We start from the raw sequence: 18,670 nt of genomic DNA on the forward strand, positions 1-18,670 counted from the left end.
GGAATTAATTTATTAACTGTCTCACACTTCTAACAAAATTTAATACATAAAATATTAGTTATCTTATATATCCCAAATATTTTTTAATCTAAAATTTTAACTACCAATTGGTTAATTTAATAAATTAACTTATTTTTTTCGGCTTGATCATTATAATTATTATACTAGAATTGTTATGATCTTTATTGAAAACATAATTATGCCCCATTTAGTAGTAATTTAAAATTAGTGATAAATTATTATAATTAATAAATCAATTACCTAGATCTCATCAGTATATAACATCAGTTAAAACTTAATTATCATAAATTAGATAATAATAAATCACAAATTAACCTAATTAATATTTATTTAAATTAATTAATCTAATTGATCAAAAGAATCACTTAGACCTATTTCCAAAATATGCAAAATATCCTTATAAATTTTTTAAGAAGTTACAAAATTAAATTAAAAAAAAAGACAACTGAATATCAGGCCAACTTCGATGCGAGTGTGTAAAGAAAGAAATTTACCACATTTATAGTTCTTGCAGCATAGGAAAAACACTATTATTACCTACTATTAAACCAACAGAAAGTTTATAAATCAAAGAAAATGGCATTCAACAAAATTCAAAATAACAAAAAACAAGAAACATGTGGAAATTAATGCTCAGAAAAACTTGCAGTTTACTATCAAGCATCTAAGACAGACGAAACGACAGTAGCAACAGCAACAATATGTCAGCGTATACCTATCGATCTTTGCTTCTAAATCATTCTCATTGTTTGTTTCTATTCACAAGCTAACTTCGTGTCAAAGCTGCTCATGCAAATTGCAAATGACTGAAAGGCTGATAGTGGGTAACGATAATCCATTGTGAACATATCTTTTGCAACCTTCCCAAACTGCAGGATGATCTTGTCATGATCCAGCGGTACGGGCTGTGATGGTGTCGGAGCTCCAGCTGCTGGCTGGTTAGTGGCGATGAGCTGAAAGTTCTTCACAGAGGCAACAGTCACACGACCTCGGAAGTTAAGGCACCAACATTGTAGCTGCTCATGCCACCTCGGCGCCTTGTTTCGAAGCACCAAAGGCCTCTCTTTTACCTCCTCGTCATAACCATTCTCATCAAATCCAACTCCGCTGACATCAGAGAAACCAGAACTGCTGAAGTTCAAGGAGTGGTCCAGGATTGAGGATTTCAAAAAGTTCCTGCTACCAAATGATTCTTCGAGAGAACGTGGAAGACTGTGGTCTGGCTGGCCAGGCACAGTGCCGCCAGCATAAAGGGCTGAGGCAGGGATGCAGTGCATAACACATTGCATTCTACGTGGGCCGCGAGTGCCAAGGACATTCAGCTCATATGCTACTTGGGCGATTTTATAGCTACCAGTTGGCACTTTTGGAGAGACTTTCTTGGAGAAAAACTTTCGGCTTGTTCTTCCTGGAGGGCCTAGTGAAGCCCCATTATAGGGCGGCTGGACATCATAGATAATGAATTTTGTACCCAGGAAATTTGACCTGAATGCAAAATTTAGTTCTTTAATTTAGTCTTTATATTTAGAACAATAATCAAAATAGATCTCAAATGTCCACACCTAAGTTTTCCTATGTAACCATTGCTTGATCTACATATATTATCTGCATCCATGGACATAATATACTCAGTGCAGGTTGCATGACGAATCCTTTTTGCCGATAGAAGGAATTTTCCATTCTCAACAAGCACAGCTGCAACAGGAGAAAACATTAAATTACACCAAACTCAGAAATCAGCAAATGAAACAAATTAAAATGAACCACAAACTGCAACAGTATAAAACTTTCTTCTGGAACGTAACTATAATACCCAAGATTTTCAACCGGTAAGCCTACAAGTTACCCCAAAATCATACCTCATTTTTCTCACTCATACGGAAACTGTCAATGTTAATTTCATTAAGTTCTATTTTAGGTTTCAAACATTTTGATATATAAAGGTATATCTAAAATATCACTTTAATAATATATAAAATAAGTATTCATTTCATAGCTGTTCATATTAATTACAGCTAATTAATTAAATGCTAACTAGTAGTTAGTAGTTAATTAATAGTCTGCAGCAGCTTTTTAATTTAAAAGTTAATTAATCTTCAAGTACATTTCCGCTAAGTAAAACATGCAATGGTTGGATTTCATCAAACATCTGAGAATGTGTAATGCCCCATATCAAATTTGGAATTAGAACATATAAAGACTCCTAAAAAATTATTTGTTTGATTCAAAATAAAGGCTATTACAAAATTATTAGCTGGTTTAAGTCGAAAATGATTAAGATATATAGTATTAGTTTAATGACAGCCAAGGTTAGCCATTTTCACTCTTCCTTCTTACTGTTCTCTGGATTTGAAAGCAGTTGCATGCAAATGGGAAAATAGGATGGGAGTTGGGAGATGAATGCAGCGGCTGTTTGGAAGAGGAAATATTTAGAAAATTAAGGTAAGAAAATTCAATTTAAGGCTGTGAAATTGCTGAGATTTGCTTTGCTGATTGCTGAAATCTGTTTTGCAGCTTTGCTGATTTGCTGAAATTCAGGTTCTCTGAATTTGGAGTTTTTGAATTTCGGAAGTGTTAAGTGCTTGCTGGAATTCAGGTTTTGCTGAAGTTAAATCCTGAAATTCAGTTTAGGGCTGAAATCAAATTGTTGAAATATGTGTTGCGTGTTGAAATTAGTAAGGGGAGAGATCAAGGAAGTAAGCTGTAATTGCTGAAATCAACGAGAAAAAGAAATTAGGAGAAAAGCAATAAAAAGAAAAGTTTAGGCTGAATGAGGAGTTCAATTCAGGTTGTATATAAAAGGAATAAAGGCCGAGGTATTTCAGGTGAACGAAGTTATCCGACTAACCCAAGGAATGAGGTGAGATACACAAATGGTGGTATAAGAAATAGTAACACTTTATATAATTACACTAGTATTATTTCTATTTTCATTAAATATTTCATACAGTTCATTTCTATCAAATATTTATTGCAAGAACATTTTTTATAATTGTTAAAAAAATGTGATAATTGTTAGGAATATGTGAAGCATATGAAAAGGTAACTGAAAAGGCGAAATGAGATAAGTCATATATTAGGAATAGACCCACACAAGTAAAAGCGTAAGATCCGACGAGATAAAGCCTTAGGGAAGCCATACAAAGGGTACCTTGCGTTTTCTCAATCTAAAAGTTGAAAATTCAGACCATTCTTTAAATGAGAAAGTTGTTCTCTAATTCTAAAAGTTTGGAATACGGACCTAACATTAAATTAGAGAGCTATAAGTATGCAAAAGCCTATAGTCATCATATGATTTGCCAAAATGTAGAATAGTAATCAAAATAGAAAATGTGAAAAGTTAAAAAGACATTAATATTTTGTACATTCTTATTATACACTCTAAATTGGTTTCCATTAGCTGCAAATATGTTTCTTATATTATAATTACGTATTTCATTGAGCTCTAACTCATTAGTAGTGGTTCAGCTGCACAAAAGGGAAAAAAGTCAGTGGGGCATTAAGCAGGACAATTGATTACTCTTTTTTTGTACATACATTTTAAGTGTATGTAGAGATGAGAGGAGAAGCTGTACATACCAACTTTTGAGTATGTCAATGTTATTTGAACGTCTAATAAAACTCTATATTTTCTTTGAAGTGTTTAATCATACTTGTAGTTATGAAATATTGATTTGAATGAATATTTGAAAAACTTGACGGGTTGGGAAGTCCGGATAGGCATTTCTTACTCACTTTATCCTAATAGAAGTATTTCATGATCAGTGTTAGTAAGAGAGATTTTTTCAGATTCTCCTTGATAAGACTTCGACTGTTCATTTCGATAGACTTGAACAAGCATGCATGCATAACATGATTTAATTTTGTTTATATGATCGCATATATTGTATAAATTATCTATATGCATGTTTTCAGGTAAATATTGTTGCGAATCTGATTTCATGGAATATAATTTTGATGATATCAAACATTTCTATTTTTCTACGACTGTCTTGCCTACTAACGTTTCAGGTCCACAAGATCAAATTGCGAATCGAACCAGCTCAAGATTGGGTAGATTAGGACTGAATCAGCTTGTAATGTACGTCAAGTGTGTTTTACCTTTTCTTGAATCCATTGTAACAATGTGGGTCCTGATGCTAAGTAATCTAGCACACACACACTTGGGGGAAAATATGATTGTTTTAGAGTTTTCTGTTTTCGATCATATCGCCTGGGACGATCCCAATTCATCTTGGACGATCCCAAATCGTCCTGGACGGTCAGTTAAAAATAGAAACCCTAATTAGGGCATCCTGGTTAAGGCAACCACAATTAAGCAAATCGTCCTGGACCATATTATCATCATCCGGGATGATATGATCAAATCAGAAAGAATCAACCGCCATAACGTTTTAGGCATGTTTTATTTTTGGACATCGTCCAGGATATCGTCTTGGATGATGTGCTTCAATTATGACTAAATTAGTTTGATAATTAAGGAAAGCAATTAAGGTTTGATTGCTCGATCATATCGTCCTGAACGATCGCAGGATCGTCCAAAACAATCAGTTAACAAACCTTAATTCTTCATGGACGATTAAAAATCGGCCTAGCTCCATCGAGGGCAATGTTCTGGCCAAGATGTGATGTTTTGTACTAATCGTCCGGGACGAGTGTGAGATTAGCCTGGACGATCTAGTTAATTTTTTATCCTCCAGACATCCATCCAGGGCGATGTTTTGGACGATAAGTGCATTTTTTTACTAATCGACCCGGACGATCGTGAGATCATACTGGAAGATCAAGTTACTTTTTCATCGTCCAAACATCCATCCAGGGTGATGGTCTGGACGATATTCAACGAATTGAACTAATCATACAGGACGATATATTGTCATCTTGGACTATCTAAACAAATGAACCTTCTAATCTTCCAGACTCTCCCAAATCATCCTGGCTGCTTGAGCTAAATTTTAATTGATCATATGGGACGATCGGTCGATTGTCCTGGACGATATTTGACGATTAGTTACAAATTAGGACAAATTTGGAGACCTTGTTTAAAAGATCTCTTTTTTTTCTCAAGAGGAAATCTTTTGCTGTTGTCCTGACCTGAGAGAGCCAAGAGGAGAGAGAGAGCAAGGGAAAGAGAGAGAGGATCTTGTGAGAGGGAGTTTGTGAGGGATTTCACAAATGTTGCTCCAAACAAGGATCCGAATCGTGTTCTCCGATCGTCGTCCCTAGTTCCTTAGAGGTTCGAGAGAGGTCTACTTCAGCAACTGATCGAGGTTCTTTGCCTACTTCAGGAGGAAGCAAAAGGAGTTGGGTTCTCTGCTTATTTCAGGAGAAAGCAAAAAGAGTTGGGTTCTTTGCCTCACCAGGGTCGGTGGAAAGGAGTTTGTACGGGCTTCTCCGCCTTGCTGTGAGGGCAAAAGGAGAGACACTTAGTTTAGTGCAATACCCGGAGGAGAGGCTCCAAGGAGAGGACATAGGTCAAGTTAACCGAATTACAATAAAATCTAATGTGTTCTTTCTTATTATTTTTCAGCATTTAATTTTCGCACTTTAATTTCTGTGGTGATTGTTTGGTTGTGTTTGTGATTTTGGTTGGAGAAATTTTTAAAATACAAATTCATCCCCCCTCTTGGTTATTCTTGGGACTAGTTCATAAGGGTTTAACATCCCTGACGAACTTTCAAGTGATATCAGAGCGGGATTCATAAAAACGAGTTTTTGAAAACTTTTAATTTTCAATCAATGACTAACTTTGATAATTGTAATACTGCGTAAGGGTATTTTATTACCCGACCACCTTTATTTGACAATATTTCTTTTGATTTTTGAAAAACTTGCATGTATACATTTTTACAATCGATTGACTATCGCATGTGGATGTTTGTTAAGGATGGTTATTCACCTCTGTCACGTGAAATTAATGGCATTAAAACCGAACTTCGTTTAACTGAATGGACTTTTGATGATATGGATTTAGCACAACTAAATGCAAAATGCTTAAACTATTTTTTTGTGCTTTGAAATTTGAAGGTTGCATGCATGTTTCAACTTATTCTACTGGTAAAAAAATTTGGGATAAATTGTGTATTACTTATGAGGGAACAAATGAAGTTAAGCAATTTAGGTTGAATATTTTATTACATGACTACGACATTTTTTGTATGAAACCTACTAAATAAATTTCTGACATGTATACTAGGTTTACTCAAATTGTCACCTCATTGCATGCCTTAGGAAGAGAGCTAACTAACTATGAAAGAGTCAATAAAATTTTGAAATGCTTGCCTTCTTTTTCTGATGTTAAGATTACTGCAATTACTGAATCTAAGGATTTGAATACTTATTCTATTTATAACTTACTTGGGTCACTCATTGCTTACGAGCAAGGGGTGAACCAAAGACAACTTGATGCAGGTGAAAAGAAGAAGGAGAAAACTGTGCCGCTGAAAGCTAACGATACGGATACAAATTCTTTTGGGTTTGAAAGCAATGATGCTGCCATAATCATTATGCAATTCAAAAGCTTTCTAAGAAAAAATCACAAGCATCATCAGAAGTGGAAAAAAGGTAAGGATAGCAAAAATTTTAAAAGTTATTTTAATGTTGTTTGTTTTGAATGCAGGAAGTCTGGACATGTCAAAGCTGATTGACCTACACTTAAAGCTGACTCAAGCAAGGAGAAAGATGAGGAGAAACCCAAGTTCAAGAAGGACAAGAAGCGGTTCCAAAAGGCATTCTTGGCGGATTCTGCATCGGACTTCTCTAAGACTGAAGCTGAGGAGGAGACAACAAACTTATATTTAATGGTAGGTGATCATCTTGGTCAGTCTGACTGAACTAAGCTACGAACAATTACTTGAAGCTTGTGAAAAAATTCATACATCATATAGGAAACTTAAGAAATCGCATGCTAATTTGAAATTAGAGTTTTTTAAATTTGCAAAAAGAGCATGAAGTTATTTTTAAAGATCACGCCCAAATTGATAGCATTCACATGTCATTATTAGATGAGTTTGATAAATTAAATAAAAATCATTATGAGTTGATCATTGAGCATGATTCATTAAAAGCATCCTACACCTCACTTGAGATTGATTTTAAAACATATATTGATGAATCTGAGTATAGGGAGCACTATTTTAGAGTTAATAATGTCATTTTAGAAAATGCTAACTCGAGGTTTAAAGCTAAATTAAAAGCACTTGAGGAAAATAGGACTACACTCACATTTGATCTAAAAGTTTTGAAACCTAGCAAAAGCCACTATAACCCGAATAGATTAGTAAACCCTTTTCATGGTGTTAGATATTTTTCATGTGGCATGTTACGGCACATTTCACACACTTGCACTGTTCACCGTAGTACACATTGGGTGTGGAGACCCAAATTGCATGATTCACAGCATAACACACATGCATCGCTTTTTCCTTCCATAAGAAGGGACCCAAAACCTGTTTGAGTTCCTAAATCCGACGTTTGATAATTTTGCAGGCTTGCTCTCACAAAAGACCTCGTGAGAGCATGTGGTACCTGGACAGCGGAGGCTCACGACACATAATTGCATGAACTTGTTCCTTAATATATTATGATCTATATGATTTCTGACCTACCGCTCGTTATTTTCTTCATTTTTTTGTTGTTTTGATTTTTTATTTGTTGTTATTTTGTAGTGTTTTCATCTCTGATGTTTTTCTTTTGTTTTTTTCTTTTTGGTCATAGTTGAAATGATATTTTATGCCTTATTTTTATTTTTGAAAATTTGTAGTCAATGTCTGACATCTCTAAATCAGTTAAAGGGAGAAACACCGTTGATTGTTTCTCTTCTTCTAATCTCTTTTAGCGGTGTAATTTTCTTTTCTAAACAAAAGTTTATTTCAAATTAACAATTGAACTTTGTGATTGAGAACTTTTCTATCTTGCTACAATTATCTATCTTATATATATAATGTTCAAAATCTTTATATTACTTTCAAACTTTCGTAATCTTGTCGTTGCATTTATCATATGAATTTGATTCTGTTTTGTAGTTTATTCTTCCTTATATTAGAGAATGAGTTTTTCTTCTATAATATTTGGAAGATATACTCACAACTGAGAGTATTTAAGAGTTTCGAAAGAGATCTTTCTTGTAAAAATGTCAAGGGCATAAAATGAGCCCCAAAAGAAAAAAAATGAAAAGATGCGCGATGACTGCCAAAAAAAATTTTAAAGATACACAAAGTGTATCAAAATCAAAAGATGCGCTAAGTGCGCCAATCTATTAACAAGAGGCATAAAATGAGCCCACAAAAGACAAGCTTCCTTCTCTTTCAAACCTTCAAATCTTAGAAGAATTCGTGTATCACTTGATATTTTTAAAGTCTTGATTTCGAATTTCGCGATTGTGACAAATTACTTTGGTATATTATTTTATAAGATATTTGTCTAAAACCAAATTTTGAATGGATATCTTTTTCTTATCCAATTGATTTTTCTAAGTTAGGTCTTTTGTTTTCAAAAGACGAGTCTGCCCTGAGAGAAGTATGAGCAAGGGCTAACAGGATCGGCTATTCTATCATTTTTTGGATTTTGATGATGTTAACTTATTGTCCTTACAAATTTTTTTAATTCAATCACATGGAGACTTTATTATATTCCTGCTTTGATAAAAAAGAAACTTTTCTTTCGTTATTCTTTTTCATCTTCTGTTCTGCTTTTCGTTTCTGGTTTTTCTCCTTTTTGTGATGTCAAAAGGGGGAGTAGTGGATAGTGGTTGAGTTGTTTCGTCGTACTGTTTTACTTCTATTCATGTTTTATTTAGTTTTGATTGTTTTCCATCATCAAAAAGGGGGAGATTATTACGAAACTGATTTCAGTAAATATAAAATTAATGATATTAAATATTTATGTTTTTCTACGACTGTCTTGCCTACTAACATTTCAAGTCCACAAGATCAAATTGCAAATCGAACCAGCTTAAGATTGGATAGATTAAGACTGAGTCAGCTTGTAATGTCTGTCAAGTGTGTTTTACCTTTTATTGAGTCCATTATAATAATGTGGGTCCTGATGCTAAATAACCTTGCATGTACATTTGGGGGAAAAATTCTGATTGTTTTACAGTTTTTTATTTTCGATCATATCGTCTAGGACGATCCCAAATTGTCATGGACGATCAGTTAAAAATAGAAACCCTAATTAGGACATCCTGGTTAAGGCAATCGAATTTAAGCAAATTGTCCTGGACGATATTATCATTGTTTGGGACGATAGGATCAAATAAGAAAGAATCAGCCGCCACAACCTTTTAGGCATGTTTTATTTTTGGACATCGTCTTGGATGATGCACTACAATTATGCCTAAATTAATTTGGTAATTAAGAAAAACAATTAAGGTTTGATTGCTTGATCATATCGTCCTTGATGATCACAGGATCATCCGGGACGATTAGTTAACAAACCTCAGTTCTATCCAGAGCGATGTTCTGGCCGATATGTGATGTTTTGTACTAATCGTCCCGGACGATCGTGAGATCGGCCTGGACGATCTAGTTAATTTTTTATCGTCCAGACATCCATCCAGGGCGATGTTCTGGATGATATATGCCTTTTTGTACTAATTGGCATGGACGATCAAGTTACTTTTTCATCGTCCAGACATCCATCCAGGGCGATGGTCTGGATGATATTCAAAGAATTTAACTAATCGTATAGAACGATATATTATCGTCCTGGATGATCTGAACAAATGAATCTTCTAATCGTCCAGACTCTCCCAAATTATCCTGGCTGATTGAGCTAAATTTGAACTGATCGTACGGGACGACCGGTCGATCGTCCTGGACGATATTTGACGATTAGTTACAAATTTGGAGCCCTTGTTTAAAAGATCTCTTATTTTCTCAAGAGGAAATCTTTTGCAGCTGTCCTGACCTGAGAGAGACAAGAGGAGAGTGAGAGCAAGAGAGAAAGAGAGGGGGAGTTTGTGAGGGGTTTCACAAAGGTTGCTCCAAGCAAGGATCCGAGTCATCTTCTCCGGGCGTCGTCCCTGGTTCCTTGGAGGTTTGAGAGAGGTCTACTTCTGCAACTGATTGAGGTTCTCTGCCTACTTCAGGAGGAAGCAAAAGGAGTTGGGTTCTCTGCCTGTTTCAGGAGGAAGCAAAAGGAGTTGGGTTCTCTGCCTCACCGGGGTCGATGGAAAGGAGTTTTTGCACAGGCTTCTCCGCCTTGTTGTGGGGGCAAAAGGAGAGACACTGAGTTTAGTGCAATACCCGGAGGAGAGGCTCCGAGGAGTGGATATAGGTCAAGTTGACCGAACCACTATAAAATATGATGTATCCTTTCTTATTATTTTTCCGCATTTAATTTCCGCGCTTTAATTTCTATGGTGATTGTTTGGTTGTGTTTGTGATTTTGTTTGTAGAAATTTTAAAATACCAATTCACTCCTCCAACTTGGTTAGACTTGGGACTAGTTCATAAGGGCCTAACATCCTTGATTAACTTTTAAATATGGATGTATTTGTTTAAAGAAATTTTTACAGTGATGCTTCTTTACAGGGTTTATGATGTATTCTAATGCAGAACGAAAAGGTAATTGCATATCATGGTTTAAAATTGCGCAATATGAGGCTCGCCTTTGCGTAATTCCAGTAAAAAATGCCTCAATGCTTACGCCTCGAGTTTTTTTTATGAGGCTTACGCCTCAACTTGGTTGAGGCCCGACTCGCCTCAATGGCATGAGGCTTACGTTCACTTAATATCTTATGTTTTTTTATGTTTTATATTATTCACTCATTAGTATATAAAAAAATTATCATTTTACGCAATCTTTTGATTTTGAGGCTTACGCCTCGCCTCACGAATGAAAAATGCCTCAATACCTGAATACGCAATTTTAAACATTGTTGCATATGCATCGAGATAGTTAAAGCCACATGAAAGAAATTATCCTACTCACGATTTAATGATGACAACAACGATATTTGCTTTAAAGTTTTTGAGAGATTACCTATATGGGAAAGATGCAAAACTTCTACTGAACATCAAAACTTAAAATATATATTTTTATAGAAATAATTAAATCTGAGACAGAGAAGATATTCGGAACTAATTAAGGACTATAATGTGGATATTTAATGTTGTCCTAGAAAAGCTAATATTATAGCTGATGCTTTGAGTCGCAAATTCATAGGAATGATAAATTGGTTGATTACTCAAGAGGGTTAGTTGATCAACGAGATGAAAAATCAATAATTAGAGATTAGATATTTTAAAAATGAGGAAAACTTACATTAGATGATAGTAAAATCAACCTTAATCGATCGTATTAAAGAAGCTCAAAAGGTTGATAAAGAGTATCCAAAGTTAATGAAGAAGGATCAATTAAGGAAAAGACCAAATCTTTCTATTGAAGCTGATGAAATCATTAAGCATAAATCTCAATTATGGGTACTTAGTGATCCAAAGTTGAGAAAAGAAATTTTGAGAGAAGCTCATCATTCTTGTTACACAATTAATCAAAGAAGTACCAAAATATATAAAGATTTGAAATTAATCTTCTGGTGGCCATGTATGAAAAAAGATGTTGAATGTGTCTAGGTGTGAAACATGTCAAATTGTGAAAGCTGAACATCAGCAACCTAGTGGATTACTGCAATCATTACCTATCCCTGAGCGGAAGTGGCAAGACATCACAATGAATTTTGTTATGGGATTTTCCATATTCAAACTGGGACATTACAATATTTGGGTTATTATTGATAGCCTAACAAAATCAAGCAAACTGATTCAATTGATAATTTGGCACGCCTATATATAAAAGAGATTGTCAGATTGCATGGTATTCCAAAAGTTAATGTTTCAGACAAAGATGGTCGATTTATTTATAGCTTGTGAAAAAACATGCAGGAAAGCTTGGGCACAAACTTACACTTTAGTACAACTTCTCATCCATAGATTGAAGGTTAATCTAAAAGAACCATTTAGGTACTGAAAGACTTATTTAGATTAGGTTTTTTGAAGCATAGAGATAGCTGGGAGGATCACATACCATTGATAGAATTTGCTTACAACCATAACTATCAATCAAGTATACAAATGGCGTCATATGAAGCCCTTTTATGGAAGAAAGTGTAGAACACCCTTAACTTGGGTTGTAATAGGAGAAAGATAACTAAAAGGTCTAGAGCTAGTTGATGAAGCAATAGAAAAAATTTGATTAATCAGAGATAGATTGAAAGTTGCTTAAGGTTGTCATGAAAAGTATTATGACCCCAAGTCCACGCAGTTGATTTTGATGTGGGTGATTTTGTATTTCTAAAAGTTAAACCTATGAAAGGTATATCAAGATTTGGACAAGGAGACAAATTGAGTCCTATGTATAGAGGACCTTTTGAAGTTATTGCAAAGATTGATAAGGTTGCTTACAGGCTTTCTCTTCCAACTGATATGTCAGATATTCACAATGTTTTTCATGTATCACTATTGAGAAAATGGGTTACAGATGGTCATCAAAGATTCACATGATGAAATCGATTTACAAAAGAATCTGACTTACACTGAAGAACCATAAAATATAATAGACTTTGATACTAAGCAACTCAGAAATCATTAGATCTCTTGTGTTAAAGTGAAATGGAAATATAGATCAAAAAAAGAGATAACTTAGGAGAAGGAATAAGACATTAGAAGGAAACTATCTCGTTTATTTGATTGCCGCTAAGACAAGAAATTTTGAGGATGAAATTTTAATGAAGGGTGGATTATAATACCCAAGATTTTCAACCGATATGCCCAAAAGTTACCCCAAAATCATACCTCGTTTTTTTCACTCATATGGAAATTGTCAATGTTACTTTAATTTAAGTTCTATTTTCAATTTTGAGCATTTTGATATATAAAGATATACCTAAAATATGACTTCAATAATATATAATATAGGTATTTATTTCATAACTATTAATGTTAATTACACCAAATTAAATAAAAGTTAATTAATAATTAATAGTTAATTAATAGTCTGCAGCAGCTTATTAATTTAAAAATTAATTAATCTTCAAGTACACTTCCACTAAGTAAAACATGCAATTAGTTTATGATAGGAAATACTTGAAATCAAGTATTTCCTATTCACCTTTATAGCAAATCTCCACGAAATACTGTTGTCCGGAGTAGGAGAACAGTGAAAACAGTGGAAAAAATGTAGAAAACTGAGAGAAAATCGTAGGAAAAACTTGTATTTTACTAGTAGATGCAAGGAAATTAGCAAAGATACAATTGATCCTCAATTCGAGAGGAGGATCGATCACTCCTAAATCTCTAGACGCCGCTAGAGCCCAAAGAAACCTAAATCTAAGAGATCTCAAATTTCAGCCAAATTCAAGATGTCCAAACCCTAGGAAAACAAACTATTTAATGCATACAAATCAAAAGGAAATCCCTAAATAGTCCCTACATTCAAATTTCCCTCTCAAAACCCTCAAAAAAGCTCCCGCACGGTGTGCGGCTTGCTTGGCATCTCCGCGGACGGAGATTTCTCCGCCCAGTTTGCGCTAGGCCGGTCCCGCACGGACCGGCTGGACCGGTCCAATGGACCGGTCTAACAGTTTATTAATGCAAAGTTGCAATCTTCAAAAAAAAAAAAAAGTAAAACATGTTGGATTTCATCAAACGGCTGAAAATGCTTAGCAGGTTTAAGCAAAAAATTATTAAGATATATAGATTCAGTTTAATGACAGCCAAGGTTAGCCATTTTCAATCTTCCCTCTTACCGTTCTCTGAATTTGGAAGCAGCTGCATACAAATAGGGACAGGAGGTGAGCTGGGAGATGAATGCAGTGGCTGTTTGGGAGAGGAAATATTCAAAAAATTAAGGTAAGAAAATTCAAATTTAAGGCTGTAGGATTGCTGAAATTTGCTGTGCTGATTGCTGAAATTTAATTTGCTGCTTTGCTGAAATATGCTTTGCTGATTTGTTGAAATTCAGGTTTTTAGAATTTGGAGTTTTGGAATTTCTTAAGTATAGTGTTTATGTGCTTGCTGGAATTCAAGTTTTGCTGAAGTTAAATCCTGAAATTCAGTTCAGGGATGAAATCAAATTGCTGAAATCTGTGTTGTGCGTTGAAATCAGTAAGGAGAGAGATCAAGGCTGTTAGCTGTAATTGCTGATACCAATGAGAAAAAGAAGTTAGGAGACAAAAAAAAAAAACGAAACGTTTAGGTTGAATGAGGGGTTCATTTCAGGTTGTATATAAAAGGAAAAATAACCGATATATTTCAGTTGAACCAAGTGTTGGAGAATTTTTGTATCCTCAAACGGATTGCATATTTTATAATCGGGTGCGGCATAAGAATACGATATATTACCCCGGAGGGTAAAAATATCGTCTCCTTATGGACTCAATCATAAAATTTCGAAAATATTCGTCAACACCAAGTTATCCCACTAGCCCAAAAAAAATGAGGTGAGATACACAAACAATAGATAAGAAATAGTAACACTTTATAATATTGCAATAGTATTATTTTCCAGTTTCATTATATATTTTATACAGTTCATTTTTATCAAGTATTTATTGCAAAAACATTCTTTATAATTGTTATGAAAATGTGATGATTGTTAGCAGTATGTGAAGAATATGAAAAAGTAAATGAAAAGACTAAATGAGATAAGTCATATATGGAGAATATTCTTGCACAAGTAAAGGCGAAAGACCTGACGAGGTAAGCCTTAGGGAAGCCATACAGAATGTATCACACATTCTCTTAATTCTAAAAGTTGAGAATTTAGACCCTTTTTTAAATAAGAGAGCCGTCTCTAATTCTTAAAGTTGAAAATATGAACTCATCCTTGAATTAGAGAGCTAAAAGTGTGCAAAAGTCTATAGTCATCATATGACTTGTCAAAATCTTGAACAATAATCAAAACAGAAAATGTGAAAAGTTAATTAGACATTGATGTTATGTACATTCTTATTATACACACCAAATTGGTTTCAATTAATTTAAAAATATTTGTTATACCATAATTGCGTATTTTATTGAGCTCTAGCTCATTAGCAGTAGTTGTGCTTTAGGAAAGGAAAATGAGCCAGTGGGACACTAAGCATGACAATTTACTACTCTTTTTGTGTACAAATGTTTTGGGTGTATGTAGAGGTCAGAATAAGAGCTGTACATACCAACATTTGGGTTAGTTAATGTTTTTTGAATGTTTAGTTCAACTCTGTATTTTCTTTGATTTGTTTAATTATACTTCTAATTATGAAATATTGATTCCAATGAAGATTTGAAAAACTTGGTGGGTTGGGAAGTCTAGATAGGCATTTCATACTCATTTTATTCTAATAAAACTATTTCAGGATGAGCGTTAGTAAGAGATAGGTCTGTTCAGATTCTCCTTCTTTGTTACACTCCAGGTTGACTATAAGGAGGGTCAAAATGAGGCGTGACATTAACAATCTATTAGATAAAAGCTAAGCGCCTGTTGGAATCACTTCGCATTTTTTTAATGCTTTTTATTTTGTTTATTTTAATTTGAAATAAAAAAAATATATTTGGTATCCTAAATAAACACTTTGGTTTTTATTGAATTTGACATAAGGTGGTGGGTGGCAGGCGTTGAGGATAGTTAGTGGTTGAAGGTGGCCTATGGTTTTCATTTAGAAAAATGAAAGCAATTTAAAACACCTGAAAGTTATTTTTAGTATTTTTAAAAGCAGTTTGATTTATTTTAAATAAAATAAATAAAACAACTAAAAAATATAAACCAAATATGTTTTTCAAAAATTAAACTAAAAAAAAAAGATCCCAAACAACTCCCAAGGAAAAACATATCTGAGAAGCAACAGAAATGATACGATGATGAAGGACGAGTAAAACTAAAGACGGATGAAAAAAACATCAACTACCACCAAAATTAAAAACAACATGGCAAATATTCAACTCCAGTGTTTAAAAACAAATAAAGGAGAGAACAAATTCTACTAAAAAGATTACCAGCAAAAAGACTACCGACAGTGCAGAGCATAGGACAAAACACGAAAATGCACAGCATAGTACAAAACACAACGAACTTAAAACTCTTATTAGTTGTTTGACAGAAAACAGTAAAATTAAGTGTAATTTAGTATTATATTGAAAAGAATGAAGCGATAATTCATAAACGTATTAGATAATAGTTGCTGAATTTTACAGTTTATGCTGCCACGCCGTAGGTAGTATAAATACACAAAAAAGTACAAGGTGAAAAAATAGATTTAATTTCACTTGAATGATTAAAGCAGCACTAAAATCTGTAAGATAATTTTAAAAAATATAGAAACGTAATAGACAAGGATCCAAAAATATTGTCAATCCAAGCACATGAACCTTCCTCGCGCATAGATTTAAAAAAAAAATTTCTTAGTCGTTGGTGACTACTAGCAACACCCACACACATTCACCATCTAAATACTTGAACATCTCAAATGGTAGACCAACAGAAACGAATTTATCTCTATTTTTGTGTTCCATCACATGTAGGAACATTTTTTTTTATACTAAAAGAATGCGGATGCTAAATTCCTCTATGGGATGATCAGATTAAACAACGCTTATACAACGCTTATCCATCTGCTCAATCAAAAAATTTAAATTAAATTTTAACAACTTAAATTAATGGTTATCCATGAGGACAAAGCAGAAATTTAATTAATTTCAAACAGTTTGGATAGTTCTAGCATCACCAACCCATACACATGATTATTCAAATCCATTCTGCACTCATTATATCAGGAAGTACTAGTGTGAAATCGTTGAGAATAGATTCATAATCCACTGATTTTGATGACAGTCTTTGGTAATTGATATAGTGAGACACCTTTTCGCTTGTCCTGCATCAAATATCAAGTCTACACATCATGGCATTGCCATAAGTCATAAGGTTGTTGACCTGTGTCGTGTAAAAACGAAAAAAAAAAAAGAAAGAAATCAAATCCTGAATTGCCATCGCACGTCGTTTGCACGTCGAAGCCATGCTCGACGTCGCATCCCCGACGTCGCTCGCACGATGCGCTCGCATCGTTAAAATGCTGAAGGGGCGAGGCCTTCGGCCTCTTTCTCCACCCCGAGCTCTCTCACTCTCCCTCATTCCTCTCTCGACCTCGCTCCAGCGACGGTTTTCACTTCCAGCCGATCGGAAGCAACGATCGAAGCTTGCCGATCGTGAGAGCTCCTGTGTCGCCGTTCGACTTCGTCGCTTCTTCGATTCCCTTCGTAGTTGTGCGACTCCAATCCTACGATGTTCCCTTCCTGTTAGGATCGGAAGTTGCGGCATTCAAATCGGAAGCAACAGGAGCTCGCTCGCGTGAAGGAACTTTCTCCCTGTCGCGTGCCTTCCGTCCCCGCTTCCTCACGGTCGCCCGACGTCGCCCCTTCTCCGGCTCCTTGCTGTTCGACCGCTCCTTCGACGACCTTCCCTTCTTGTTGAATCGAAAGTTACGACATTTTGATCGGAGCCGAGAGCAAAAGCTCGCCGAGAGTGAAGGTAACTTTCTACCCTTCGCGTGCTTCTTCGGCCTGTCCTGGCCGAACCCGAGAGGAAGAAGGGGGGTTTATTTTTTTTATTTATTATTATTATTATCATTTTATAATTACATTAATTAATTATAATTAATTCAATTTATTATTTTTAATTAATTATAATTATTATAATTAATTATATTTAATTCTATTTAAATTATTATAATTAATTTTACTTAGAATTAATTGTAATTTGCGATATACCACTTGTTAATCCACAAATATTGTATATTGCGAGACCGTGTAATGCACTCGAAGCTCCTGGAACTGTTCGAGGAGACCCATTGACACATACCGAAATTCCCACCTTCACAATCCAGTGGTTGCTTTGACTGGCGTGAAGTTAAGAGCGATGATGCCAAACCAGTCAATTTAAGTCCTCAAGATAATTTAATCAGGTTCATGAGCAGCAGACCAGGTCTATTCTCTGTAGTCCGATCACTGTCCATTTGTCTTCCGCACATTACTTCCTTGAATTTGAGTCGAATGGTTTTTAAATGTGCAAATTTAGTTTTTGATTTCTATTATATTTAATTTGCTTGAATTTGGTTTCAACTGATTTTATATTATTTGAATTGTCTTTAAGAAGTCCATTGATTTGGTCGATAGGTCACAAGTTCTGTTATATCGTAAGTCCTGCTCATTTATTCAAGTTCATTTTTTGTTCGAGTACAGTCTTCTATTGTTGTCCAAGATTTCAAATTGTTCAAGTCTTTGTACATTTCAAGTGAAAATTCGGCAGCACCCCGGCATATCCCGTTGGAGAAAATAGGGACTGGCTCCACCTCGACAAATAAACGTATGGTATCCTGGACAGCGCGACAAAATCATCCAACACAACGGTAGGCCTTCGCATCCGAAACACATACTCCCACACACAAGTTCGGAGTCACCCACTCGTACTCGCACCTTTCTCCACGGTGCTACATAGCGCAATGTCCCTCGTGCAAACTGAAAGGATGTACAATACTTGCGTAGTAGTTCGGCGCTTCGAGTCGAGTCGAGAGTCCACTCAAACAAACGGTATAGGCACGTCCTCGGCACATCCCTCTACAGTCCAACGTATAGTCGTCCCCTCAAATGTCGAAAGGTTATTAGAAAAACTAACACCT

The 18,670-nt window shown here is 34.9% G+C and overlaps 1 protein-coding gene across 10 annotated transcripts in view; it reads right to left on the reverse strand.

Annotated features, from left to right (window-relative positions):
* Positions 1-498: 498 nt before the first annotated feature.
* Positions 499-18,670, reverse strand: part of LOC110107716 (tubby-like F-box protein 14) — a 65,927-nt gene continuing 47,755 nt past the window's right edge. For all 10 annotated transcript variants that reach the window (XM_028692037.1, XM_028692036.1, XM_020838066.2 and 7 more), the window contains 2 exons: positions 1,584-1,716; positions 499-1,506 (listed from right to left, as the gene is read on the reverse strand). In XM_028692037.1, coding sequence (XP_028547870.1) covers positions 777-1,506; positions 1,584-1,716 — 863 coding nt within the window. In that variant the 3' untranslated portion in view covers positions 499-776. The remainder of the gene's footprint in view (positions 1,507-1,583; positions 1,717-18,670) is intronic.

This window comes from Dendrobium catenatum, unplaced genomic scaffold, assembly GCF_001605985.2.
Source record: "Dendrobium catenatum unplaced genomic scaffold, ASM160598v2 original_scaffold_107050, whole genome shotgun sequence".
In the NCBI taxonomy this organism is placed as follows: Eukaryota; Viridiplantae; Streptophyta; class Magnoliopsida; order Asparagales; family Orchidaceae; genus Dendrobium; species Dendrobium catenatum.